Source organism: Seriola aureovittata, chromosome 8, assembly GCF_021018895.1.
Source record: "Seriola aureovittata isolate HTS-2021-v1 ecotype China chromosome 8, ASM2101889v1, whole genome shotgun sequence".
In the NCBI taxonomy this organism is placed as follows: Eukaryota; Metazoa; Chordata; class Actinopteri; order Carangiformes; family Carangidae; genus Seriola; species Seriola aureovittata.
This window is the reverse complement of record NC_079371.1, coordinates 9,092,139-9,105,327: the sequence shown is the minus strand read 5'-3', so window position 1 is coordinate 9,105,327 and position 13,189 is coordinate 9,092,139. Positions and strand designations below refer to the sequence as shown.

The window sequence follows — 13,189 nt, the reverse complement described above, 5'->3', positions numbered from 1 at the left end:
TACTGGAAACAGAACAACAGCTAATACTCCTCCCGTATAATACTTCATCTCCAGTGTTAGGCCTGAAATTATAAAAAAAAACAAGCTTAGAGTATTTCCATATTTGGAAAAAAGATACTGTTCGCTATCTGCAAACAACCCAAAATGACCCCCTCCTCCTTTTTTTCCTTCTTTGACTTTAATTTAGACGCAGTGACACGGGCCTTCTTAACCCCGGAATACTCCTCTCCATGTGTTGACATGCAGCCCTAAAGGTAGCTGTCAGTTCGCCCTGTCCGGGAATCACAGAGCTATTCATCATTGTTTGGCAGATGTGTTTGGGAAGAAAGTCATGGTGGCCCACATGACATCTACAACGTCTCATGGTGAAGATGAGGAGAGTAAAATTAAACACACACTTTCAGCAAAAGAGGACGTTTTCCTATAGTGACACTGTGCAGGAGGAAAAGGTTCAAATAGAAAATAATTCAGTGGATAAACTCATTTCTGTTTATTGCCTATGGGCCAATAAAGCTGTAGTAGGCGGTTATTCCTGTTTCATCATGTGTGTGCTCTCAAAATGCGGAAACGTGTCATGAATCATCTGTGCAAGCGATAAAACGATAGGTCCGTTTCAATTTGTTTGAAAATGAGGGGATTTTTGATCAGATAAAAATGGCGCAACATACAGGATTTATTATCGGTTTAAACCTGTAACCACCTAGTTATAGGCTATAATGTCAAGCATAAGTAATAGCCTAAAGGCTTTTATTATAATATATTATAAGTATACCTGATACTAACAGCCATTAAGTGGTCAAATAAAAAGTTAATTAGTAAACCAGCGCGGCGAAAAATAAGAAAATGTGTTCAATTAGTTCTAATTATTGATAAAATCCGAGTGTTCTATTTACATTATTGAATTATTCCTTTCTATTTTCCAATATTACACTTCCTAATAAGAACCTTCAAATAAAATTGCATCCAAGTGAAAGTAATGCCTGATATGTTTTAATATTTTTTTTCGATCTAAACAGTCATTTAACACAAATAACACATGTACATTTCATTTGGAAGTTGGTCTGTTTTAGCCTGCTTCCTGCCACACCATCACTCTCAGGCCAAAGCGCCTCTCTTCAGTCTGACACTGTACATGCCCACACTATAATGCATTTTACATTGAAATAATGTAACGTATATGCTCAAAAGTGCTGAAATATCTTACCTTTACAAACACAGCAAGAGAAAATAAAACACAACCTGTAACAGAGACAGTTATTTGAAAAGTCAATGGAATATGCCTATTTTCCAATCACTGCAGAGGTAGGAAGGCGCATGTAAAATAGAAACCAACATAAGGTGACATGACAGTCTATTTAGGCCTCCGGATCCCAAAGTGGGTTCGGGAGGGGAGGGGAGGGGAGGGGGGGGGGATTTCAGAGGTCCTTGAGGGGCTCCCGAGCAAAGAGAGGAATACTTTAATGTTATTACTGTGTCAGTCCTCAGGGGTTAACATACTGACATTTTATGAAGAGGTCCAGTCTCCCCGCTCTCCCTCCACAGTTCAGACAGTTGTGATTTTATACCCTCAATCATGAGAAATGTCTTCTTTACCGGGGTTCATCGGGACAGAATCTTACTAGAAAGAAGAAGTCGTTTTTTAAGTATCTGAGGATGTGGTTAAAAAAAAAAAAAAAAAAACATGAAAAGGTCTGAGAACCCCTGGTCTGGCCTGGACAACACGATGAGGCAGTTCAGTCAGAGACGCTGAGCAGATTCCCCTCAGGTCTCCTCCTCTTGTCAGAAAAATAAATGTTTAATTAGTTTGATTTCCTGGGAGCAAAAATAATAAAAACAAAAATGAATAAATACAGTCACTGAGCTCTCACTGGTTCCCCGCACATGCAGAGAGTGTCCATGCAGGGAGGCAGTAGGCGTAGGGGTAATAGTAGGACGGCTGCAGGGAGAGCAGCGGGGGCCGCAGGATCTCTCCCGGGCTGTACTGTCTCTGGTCGTCCCGCACCAAAACTTTCACCGCCACCTTCTTAGCCGCCGGGGTCGAGGCCATCAGGTCGGCGGCCATCTGACGGCGTTTCGTCTTGTACCGGCGGTTCTGGAACCAGATCTTGACTTGAGTCTCTGTGAGCTTCAGGGAGGCCGCCAGGTCCGCCCGCTCCGGCCCGGACAGGTACCGCTGGTGGTTGAAGCGGCGCTCCAGCTCGAAAACCTGCGCATGGGAGAAGGCGGCCCTGGAGCGCTTTTTCCGTTGCTTGGGCTGATCCAGACTCTTCTCGTCCAGGATGCTGGAGTCTGGGAGAGGGGGAGACGCAGATGGACCATGCAATTGAATTCCTGTATTTGTTTGTTATTGTGATACAACTGGAAGCACGTCTGTTGATTAGATGACGAAATCTTTAGGATGTGACTCATTTAAACCAAAAGTGAGTGTGCACTCATGCAGGAGGGTGTTTTACATTTCTGTTTTATCTCCTTGTTATATATAAACGGCGTTTGATTTTTCTTAGGTCGCTTGATGGTGTTTTCAAATTAAATGTGAAACATGTCTGATCTACCAAGTTTGATTCAGGCCTAAAGATCAGAACTCTTTAAAGATTATTTTGTAAAACTGCTCAATTAACTGTGTGTTTACGATAGTTTCTAGCACTGGTCCAAAATTCAATCGTACCAATGCAGCATGGATTAACTGTGACTTCAATAAATGCCCATAAACACTCGTGGTATAGTTTAAGGATGAGCCAGGATATCTACTAATAGTCGCGCGTAAAAGTAGGACAGTCTGTGCGTAAAAGTTAGCAGAGAGTTTTGCAAACAGGCCCGATATCCTACAATAACAATCACAGCGCTGGTTATGATTCCACACAAGTGTGTAGCAGTGAAAAAAAAAAAAAAAACATCAGTTGCCAATTAAAGGAGTAAAAGACTCTTTAAGACAGACCTTGATTGAGTCGTTATGGTTTGAGTGAGATCAGAGAGCCACACATTATTTTTTGCTTTGTGTACAGTTATATACGAGTCTTTCTGTCCTTACTCACCCGTGGCATTATTGGGCTCACTGTCGCTCTTTGCGTTTTCCGCAGCTGCAGACTCGTGGTCCGTCTCCTCCTGCAGGCTTTCCTCCGGCACATCCGACGCAGGGTCTCCGTCCTTCTCCGACTTGCACACGGCCGGAGTCTTGCTGTCGTTGTCGTCACTGAGTCCCGAGTCCGAGTCGTAGCTTTTCTGATCCGTCGGCTCACAAGCCTCCCCATCATCTCTCCTCGACCCGCCGTTCATCTCCCCAAATATTTTCCAGCACGCCGTCTTGGAGAAGCACATGTCTAAATCTGGCAAGTGTCGGCTGTCGTCCTTTTTGTTCAGGATGGCTTGGATTGAGAAAGGCATCAGCGAGTTGCCACGAACAGCCATTTTCACAAAAGCAAAAGAAAAAAAAAAGTTTGCTCGGTCTTCAAGGTGAATAATTAACCGGACCGGATAGTGTCGTAAATGTCAGTTCATCCACATTTTAGACTACTCCCTCCGTGGAGCTCTGCTGTCGCTGAACTTCTTTCCCTCCAGTGTTGGTTCCTGGTCGCATCCCCGCGGGAGAAGCCGTGGAAAGTTTCTGCTACATCCGCAGGCACGATGCTGCTCCTCCGTATAACTCTGCCATCAGCCCGAGCTCCCTCCAGTCTCTGGCTCTTTTCACCCAACTTTTTTACCATCCTCCCTCACCTGTGACTGACAGGCACTCCTCGTCGTCTCCTATTGGCCCGGAGAGGAGGAAAGCTGTTACGCGATTGGCCACTGTAAATAACGTCATGCTGCTTTCAACCGGGTGGGAAAAAGTTAAAGAAAAGTTTGGTCGACGCTTTGAACAGGACGCAAAACTGACATGAAGGTTGCAGCAACAAACATGTGTTAAAGCTGAAACTTCATCCAAAACAGGAGAGGAAACTGTATTTCTGCGTGACTTGAGGGAATAAAATTGCTTTTTAATTTTATTCGATTAATCTTTAAGGATTTTAAGATTCATTTAGCTGAATTGCGGAATTTCCACTGGTCGTAATTTTCAAAATTCCTGCAGTCAGAAAAAGCAACGTGCCGTGCGTAAAAGTCAGAGATCACGCGAAAGCAGATTTTAGCAGCAATTACACCAGTCGAAAATAAAAAGAGAAATGTCGTCTCCTCCATTTTTCTCCGCATCACTCGAATGCAGCATAAGGACAATAAATTTGCAGGACATGTCATCTTTTTTCAAACTTAACCCTTCATCATCCGAACAGGTCAGTTAGCAGTCCGCTGCGTGACGCGTAACGTGGAGGTTTTTTCTTTGGTAGCGTTTAGGGCGCTGAACAACGCGTGTCACATTCTTACCGATTCATTCAGTCTGCGTTTTTATTAAATATCTAAACTCATCGAAGTGCTCATTCCTGTCACTTCCTGGGCAGCCTGTATCATGAGTCGCCATGACCAGGTAGGCCTCAGCTCGTGCGCAAACCAAATTCATGCCTTGGCATAAATATGACAACAAGGAACTGTTGACTTCATAAAGACTTTATCAGTGTTTCATTAAAAGGGTAGGCTATATTTGATATAATAGTTAAAGGCTACTTATATATATAGATATCTATATCTATATATATATCTATATATATATATAAATATTTGTTTCTGTAGCAGTCAGCTTGTGCAACGTCTCATAAACACTGATGAGTATTTATGAAAAAATAACTGAAATAAGTGACAATGGAAACAACTGAAATTATCGTTCTACAAGCAGAATATTTGACTCGTTAAAAAAGTCAATTTTCATAGCAGAATAAATTCTCAGACTGGCATTAGTTCATCCTAAAAGTGAAGCTTGTTTGTTTTCTTCCCCTCTGTTCATGCAGCTCAAGACAAATCACGAGCATTTTTAGCAGTTGTATTAAACATGAAGTGTGGCTCTCTCTGCTCTGTCTCTGGCGTTAAGTGGACAAACATCTGTAGCTGCAGATCCGGATCGTGACCTCTGCCGTTTTTCACGTCGCCTGTCCACAAAGCAGAACCTCACAGCTTTTCAGTTACCAGCACTGTCTTAAAATTATATTTTTAACCACACTAACTGTTACATTTCCCGGCCCTTTAAAAAACACACACCCTCACATTATATAATATATCCTGCAGGTTAATACAATGTTCATTTTAGATTGTTGAAATTAGATATTTCTCTGGTTTATTTAACGTATTTAATTTGCACTAATTAACAAATAAGGGAACTATTAAGCTTAGTTAATTTAAACAGGCTGTTAGTCTGTATTCTAATAAATTAGGCTATATTAATTAAGTTAACTTGATGACTCTATTGCTGCATCAATAAAAGTATAACTATTGTTTAATAAAATAAGGAATTGAATAATCAACATGGTATATTATTATTACCCTATTTATTATTATTAATTATTATGATTATTATTATTATTATTATATTTTATATTCCAAAAAGCTGATGTGAACAAATGATCTTTCCTTATTTTTGAATTTTAGATCTCCAGAAGCTGAAACAGTTTGTAGGCCGTCAGAGAGACAGAGGATGAGTGATGACGCTGACTGCAGGTGAGCTGCTGCGAAACGTTTTCGTTTTTAAGTCATTTTTCATTTGCGTCAGTCTTTTGGGTCCTGGTGTATTTATGAACCTGCAGACGCACGCGAAAGTCGAAAGTCACGGACGTCGCGGACGTGATGAAACTGTCTTCACTGACCTTCAGATGAAATGAGTTTGGAAAAGATAAAATAAATCTCTCAGGGTTCGTCTGTATTCTTTGCTCGCAGGCGCCTGTTGGATGTCTTTTGGTAAACGCTTGTTTAACAAAAAGGGAATTAAATCACATTTTGCAATGTGCATTTTAAATAAACGTCTCTCGATCTTTATTCTGAAACGTGCTAAAATAATCTTTTGTAGCTATAAAATGCGCCCACAGCTATGTAGTAAATGATGCCAACCTGAGAATAAAACAGGCTACAAGTCCTGTCAAAATATTCAGCAGGCTGGTTTAGGAGGAGAGTTTATCAGTGCTGCTGTCACCTCGTGCAAACCCTTTACGTGCATATATTATACCATCTAGTGGCCGCTGAAAATACCTCTTCATCTTGACTTTTTGACATCTCCTGCCTCTGGGGTCAGCTCAGTGAGAAGCGCATTAGACTGTTACTGTATAATAGAGCCTCTGTTTTCCGCCACGACCTTAATTAGATATGAGGATATTTCACTGAAAATAACTTAATTCAAGAGAAATAAGAATTTTAAAAGATTTTTCCTCAAACTTTTTTCAACAGCACAGGTCAGTGCTTCAGCTGCAGAGCTTCGTTTCGGCTGCAAGAACTTCTGTAAATCGACTAACATCTAACTCGATTCAACTGTGTCGTCCTGCTCCGTGGAAACGAGCCCAATGCTGCTGAATGAAATTATGTGGCATTGTCTCAGGGCTGGATGTGACCTTGAGGATAAAAGTCTGTATCACCACAAGCAATGAAAACACAACTGGAAAAGGGGGAAAAGCACAAACCACTGACACCGTCTGGATATTTTCACACACCCTGCCCTTGTTCTTTTAGAAACTGCTCATTCCACCCAAGGCCAATACACAAGTGGTAAGCTACATCACATAGTTTTTATTGTATAGTAGAACAAGACTTTTTTTTCTCCCCCCCTCAGTGTCCTTCGTGCATTTTTGTTGGCTTTTCTCCTAAAACCAGCCTAACTGACCCGTACACAGGGCTTTACCCTGGGAAAATGGAAAATAAATAAAAGCGTCTGCCAATTCTCCAACAAAGTGAGCCAGTGTGTGCCTATCAATGTGATGTCAAGCAGAGCTCCACGGGTTACACTGCGTTTTGGTAACCACGCTGCGAGGAAGAGTAATAAGCAGTAAGTAGCTGTAAGTGGCAGGAAATGTAAACAGCAGCACCAACAGCAGCAGCTTCATGGTTTTCATTCAGACAGCTGCAGAAGATGCGCAGCTGCTTTGTTGTGATTCACACTCGGAGGTTTAAGTTGATCATCTGAGCCACTGAAAGTGGATTAATGAAATGTAATAACTCACATATAACACGTCTGGATGAGCAGTGGTGGAAGAAGTATTGAGATAAAAGCAATAACTCAAGTGTAATAATAGGCTACTTAATTACAAGTAGCTAAAAGCCCTGCATTCAAAAATATACGTAAATAAAAGTATTAGCAATAAAATAAAAAATATATAAAGTTATTTAGAATGTCCCCTCTCAGTGTCATATTATTTAATTATTATTATTAATTAATATAATTAACATCTAAGCAGTATTAAAATGTTGTAATTGGTCGGGTGATGCTCATTTTTAACTGCTTCTTAATACAGTTGGGTATATTCATCTGTAATGATGAAATGGTGCAATAATTGTGGAGTAGAAGTATAAAGCATAAAATGGAAATACTCAAGTAAAGTTTCCTGCTTAAGAACAGTACTTGAGTCAATGTATTTAGTTACTTTGCTTTAATGCTGTAACTCAGACAACAATCACTGGATGAGTTGTAGTGAATATAATTTTATAATGGGACTTAAGTGGCATATTTCAGGTCAGGACAGTATGGTATAGTATACAGGAATATAAGATACAAGTAATAAAAGTCAGGCAGGTATGACGGGCTCATAACAGACGACCATGTCAGAGTCACTATGGATTCACTGGAGACCAGTTGTGGATGAGGGACTCAAATAATCATTAATGTAAATGTAGCATCACCGTTCTATAAGAATACTCTATTATAAGTAAAGATCATGCATTCAAAATTATTTGCAAAGTAGTATTAGCAAAGAAATGTAGTTAAAGTATTTGAAGTACTCATTGTGTAGAATGTCCTTTGTCTCTATAATATTATTGGGTCTTTCTTAAAGAGCTTTACAGTAATGTGTAATTTTGTAAACTGATGATGTCTGTATGTAAAATCTGAATCTGAAAAGTAACTAGAAACTATGGGTGTTAAATAAATAGTAGCATAAGATGGAAATATGTAAGTTAACAAGTAGCCTACGAGTACCTCAACATTGGAAATAGTACAATACTTGTCTTAATGTACTTAGTAACACTCCACAACTGAGGGAGACTTTGATGAACAGGAGTGATATAACATGAGTTGTAGCATTCTACATACAGTGCATTGTTATTATTATGATGATATCACTGTCATTATTATTATTATTATTATTATTATCAGTTTGTTTTTTTTGTCGTATGTCAGTGTCTGTGTCAAATCATATCTGGCAAAAATATAAACAATGTACGGCATATTAATGGAAAATGTGTGGAGCAGGAACTATTGATTAAAGGATAGAGAAGGATAAAGGGAAGATATACACTTGAATTTTCCTTTTCAGGGACATTTTGGAGGATATTTTTATACAGAACGAAGCCTGTGGATTTTGTTTCCTGTCTCTTACACTGAGAACACATTAGGAAGGGATCTCTTAGCCAGTACGAATATATGATTATTTTTGAGTTGACAAAGTGTCACAAAATGGTGAAAAATGCCCTTTTTGTACCTTGAGTCCCAGGTCACACCTTCAGGTTGCTTCTTGTGTCCAACCAACAGCCCAACAGCCAAAGAGACCCTAGTTTACAAAGATATAAAACAAAAAAAGCAGCAAATCCTCACATTTAGGAAGCTGAAGTCAGTCACTTTTGTTCATTTTGTTTGATAAATGACTTTAAATGATTGATCAGTTTAAAACAGTTAATATTTCTTGAGAATATGTAAACAAAAATGAAATGAAACATGAAAAATCAACAGAAAGACATTTTGCTGTTTCTGTCTGTTTATACTCAACATGAAGCTGAAACCGGTTTGCTGTTTCTGAACAGGAGGGCTCCCTCTGCTGGCGACGACGACAACCTGCTCTCTATGAAAAAGATGATATGGAAAGATGAGATGTTCACTACATAATAGCCATGCCGGGAAGAGGTAGGCCTGTATTTGGGCCTCTTTTTCTATCTAGTATGACATGATTCCTTAATAAGCCCAGACTCTTTGTCTGCTCTCCTCCAGTGTAACACCACCTTTCCAGTAAAGAAATAAACTTTAATGGCACATTAGGCTATTACATTTGCCTCCACCCTGCAGCCCCCTGACCCCTCCCCTCTCAGCCCTTTTTTCCTGCCTCTTCTTGTTACTTTAATCTGGTGCTTTAAACAGAAATCTTGCTTGATGCAGCAACATGCCAGTTGCCAGGGCAACGTCTCTGTTTCCCCTCCTCTCCAGGGTGTGTTTATGACAGGTCTTGAATTTTTTTCTTGCGTGCTGGTATGAAGGAGGCTCACAGCATGCCATACCCCCCCCCACCCACCCACCCACCCACCCACCCACCCACCCCCCTCCGGCCCCCTTCCTCCTCCTTATGTGAGAATAGCTGCCAAATTGTGTTCAGGTGGAGCAATACATGAGAGGGCACTGCCAAGAGTCATTTGCAGTAAATGCTCCCAAAACGCCCTCTAGATTTCTCACCAAATATCAGATCCACCATGATAGCAGCCTTAATCAACCTCAGCATTGGAAAGTGGAAGGAAAGGGAAGGGGCGGGGGGGTTACTGCCAACTTTAAGTATGCTTTTAGTCGCCTCAGTTACAACTGAACCCTCTTTCCCAAAGAAAAATTATCCTTGCATGCGATGGAGCACTAAATGGAAGAGCCCTTGGGACAGAATACTTAATACAGTAAATGGAACCAAGAGACGAGCAGAGAGAAGTTCCTCCGTCTCTTGGAAGAAATTCAAAACATCTCAGCAGTGGCTACATTACTGCAGACACAGAAGCAGAAGTGTGTGTGTGTGTGTGGGGGGGGGGGGGGGGTAGCCCACTGTTACAGTCCAATTAATGTGTGTAGATAGTGCAGACGTGATTTATAGTTTATTTTCGGCTTTGCTGTGCTGACAAACGAGCTTCCATCCGCTTCTGGCACGCAACAGATAATGCATCAGCTCAAGCACATCATGAAAGGCTTCTCAGGTCTGAGGGGCCTTTCGCTGCCTTCTCAGGGCTCTGTGACCGGCTCCTTTCTCCTCCGCTCACGCCTAAATAAAGACGTCCTTCAAAGCAGCACACCCCTTTCACTGGTTTCGTGTCACATGTAAAATACCACTTTTGAACATAGGAGTTGATGTAGTTATGAAAACTTTAAGGACCATTGAGAAATTCTTGAGATATTATGGGGCTTTTCTTTTCAGACAGTGAAGTGGGTGTCACAGACTGCAGCTGCAGCTTCTGGCTCCTGAAGACGAGCTCTGCACTTTGGGTACGTGCAGATAACAGATTTGCCTCCGTGACAGGTGTGTAAGTTTAGAGTAGACAAGCAGGGCTGTAACTAATCATTATTTTTGTTATTACTCTGTTGACTATTTCTTGGGTGAATCGATTAGTCTAAACTTAATCAGTTTTCAAGTTTTCAAATTTGAGAAACTGGAACCAGCCAGTGTTTGGGCTTTTTGCTTGATAAATACTTCAAATGATTTATCAGAAAATGTTATAAATTAATTTTCTGTCGATTGACCAATGGATTAATCAAGTAATCCTTCAGCACTAAAGAAGAATTAGGCTGACATTATATTGTATTGTTATATGAGACGACAAACGATGTTAGTGCACCTCTCATTCTGTCTTCCCTACACTCAGACCTGAGCCTATTTGCTGAAAACATGAATCTTACAAATGTCTTCACAGTAATTTTTTTTAAAGCCAAAATAATTTCATAAAACAGCGGGGCACTGTAGGGTTTAGCAAATGTTCCGTAAACAGGAGTAAATAGTAAATAGTTAATTTATTGTGGGGCTATTTTCAGTGGCAGATTACTAGATTTGGTTCTCTAGTGAGTATTTACTGAAGCAGGACAGTGTATTTCAAATAGACTCAAAATACGCCACAGTGCCTAGACACTGTATATGCTCAGTGTGGTAAAGGAACATGTCACTCAGTGATTTAGTGGTAGTTTTTGAACAATGGAGCTCAACGGCAAAGAGGAATAAACTTTATCAGGCTTTGACATGACAAATATAGAATAAATCCAGATTTATCCGTAAGAGGCTCTGAAAACCTATTTTTTTCGGTGTGAGTTTTTGAGTGTTAAATTTTTAACAATGACAATTTGGGATGATGAAAGCTGACATTTTGCACGTAGCAGCAGAAGTATAAATTGCCTACACATGATGTATTTTACATGCCAAAGCTAAAAATCACAGTCAAAAAGATTCTTCTTTAAAATTCTGTATCACACAAGACCAAAGATACAGTATGATGCTTTTATAACTTCACACAATGCTGATATACTGCAGCCAATCAATTTGACCTCAATGCGTTAGTAGTGAAAACACATTTTAGGAATTTTTGTGCACTCTGGTGTGTATTTGTTGCAGCTTCAGATGCCAGGAGTCGATGCAAATCTTGACTCAACTGCAGAAATATTTCAATACTGCAAAAGAATGAAAAAAAAAAAAGAAATCTTTAAGTCTCTAAGCCACCACCCCTCCCTGCTGCCTGTCACTGGTTATTTCTATGACTCTCGTATGAAGCACTTCTGACGTTAAACACCTGTTAACTTTTATGGCTTGAGAGAGGAGTGGCTGAATGGGAGAGCATTATATTCAGTGCCAGTCGGCCTGGCCAAATCCCCAGTAGAGGAAAGACCACTCCCAGTGCAGAGAGGCAGCAGCAGGAGTGAGTGAGTGAGCCCCCTTATCCCTGCAGCAGCCTGCGAGGATCCCCTCCGCTCAAAACCAACAGTTACCTCTATTCCAGTTGACAGCTGCGTGAAACCACCATCTTTCCGCAGCTCTCCGCTGGATAAACTGCACTGCTACCCACCAGCAGACTAGCTTACAACGAAGAGGAGGAGGTGTGAGGAGGTTTGAGGCACTACATGTCGTTGGTATCTTGTATCACAGTCAAAAACTTCTAGATGCCAGAGCTGAAAAGTTAGAGTGGTGCAGTGCCAGAACCCAAATAACCAGACCTGCCCATTCTGAGGGTTTTCTGGAGGTCTAGTGTTAAAAAGAAGAATTCAGTTTCCTCAAACGAAGGCCTGAGATGGTATCAAAAAGTCTTAAGTATTTTCTGTCGCCTGTTACTGGCAGTTATGTTGCTTACAAATGTTTTTGTATCCGATTGCAGGTTGTTGTGAGATGTCACACAATTAAACTGCATGTGGGATTGTTGCACAAGTGGATTCTGTGCTTTTTTGTGGATCTTCATCAGATCTGTAGCAAACACTGACTGAGTTTTAATTGGTTTATCCATCTATCCATTTCTGCTGCTTATCTGAGTCCAGGCCGCACCGATTTAAATGACTATATCATTAGGAATTGATGTAACATTATGCTGGGAAGTACTGCAAAAAAATGTGCCTTATGCACTTCATGTTTTTTGGCCATTTTTCCTTCATCAGGATGGTCTGTGTCTGTGTCTGTGTCTGTTTTTCTTACTTAGTCTATCAATTAGTCATGTGTTTGAGATTGCATCCATAAGAAGAGGCACTACAACTACAAAGAGAAGTTAAAGTTAGACAAAGATGGTTATATTTATTATAACAATTATATCGCCAATACAGGTGATGTGTCTATTTAATCCAAATAAGGCGGCCAAATTGTTAAGATGATGTTATTTGTCTTTCTAAGACTGTCTGACACAGCTGATCATTTCAGAGAACTGTATCTTTAGAGGGGGGGTTTGGACTTCCACGTCGTTGCTATACACTTTATGGCAACACATAAAAAATTGTGGGAAATTGATTCTTATGATTTTGTCGGTGTGTTACAGATATTCATGCCAGAGTCTGGACTTTAATCAAGTACGTTTAGATTTACTTACTTAAGTACAAATATGAACTACTTCTACTTTTGTACAAAAAGCAAATGGCAACTACTTTGATAGTTTGTCATTTTTCATGCAAAAAGACCAAATTATTTCATTGTTCCAGCTTTTCAGCTGTGAGAATTTGCTGCTTTTCCTTTTAATTGTTTGAATAATTGTAATTTGTTTAATAATTCCATGGTTTGGACCAAATAAAACATTGTGATGGCGTCAGTTTGGGGTGTAAATAATTGAGATGGATATTTCTTACTACTTTCCCAATTTCTAAAAATTAAACAATCAATTAATTAATGAAGGAGATAATCAGCAGAGTAATCCATGAAGAGAATAATCATTAGCAATA

General features: G+C 40.1%; 1 protein-coding gene and 1 long non-coding RNA gene across 3 annotated transcripts; one reads left to right on the top strand and one right to left on the bottom strand.

The window, feature by feature from the left end:
• Positions 1–984: 984 nt before the first annotated feature.
• Positions 985–3,711, bottom strand: nkx3-2 (NK3 homeobox 2). Its single transcript, XM_056383148.1, has 2 exons — positions 3,033–3,711; positions 985–2,289 (listed from the first exon to the last, which is right to left on the bottom strand). The coding sequence occupies exons 1-2, from the start codon at positions 3,403–3,405 to the stop codon at positions 1,865–1,867; spliced, it is 798 nt and encodes a 265-aa protein (XP_056239123.1). The 5' UTR covers positions 3,406–3,711; the 3' UTR covers positions 985–1,864.
• Positions 3,712–4,119: 408 nt separating this feature from the next.
• Positions 4,120–9,110, top strand: LOC130173884 (uncharacterized). 2 transcript variants are annotated; one of them, XR_008828517.1, is made up of 3 exons: positions 4,120–4,262; positions 5,506–5,574; positions 8,854–9,110. It is a non-coding gene; the product is annotated as an uncharacterized LOC130173884 (long non-coding RNA). The 2 variants fall into 2 exon arrangements; XR_008828516.1 differs by lacking the exon at positions 8,854–9,110 and adding an exon at positions 6,295–6,767.
• Positions 9,111–13,189: the final 4,079 nt, after the last annotated feature.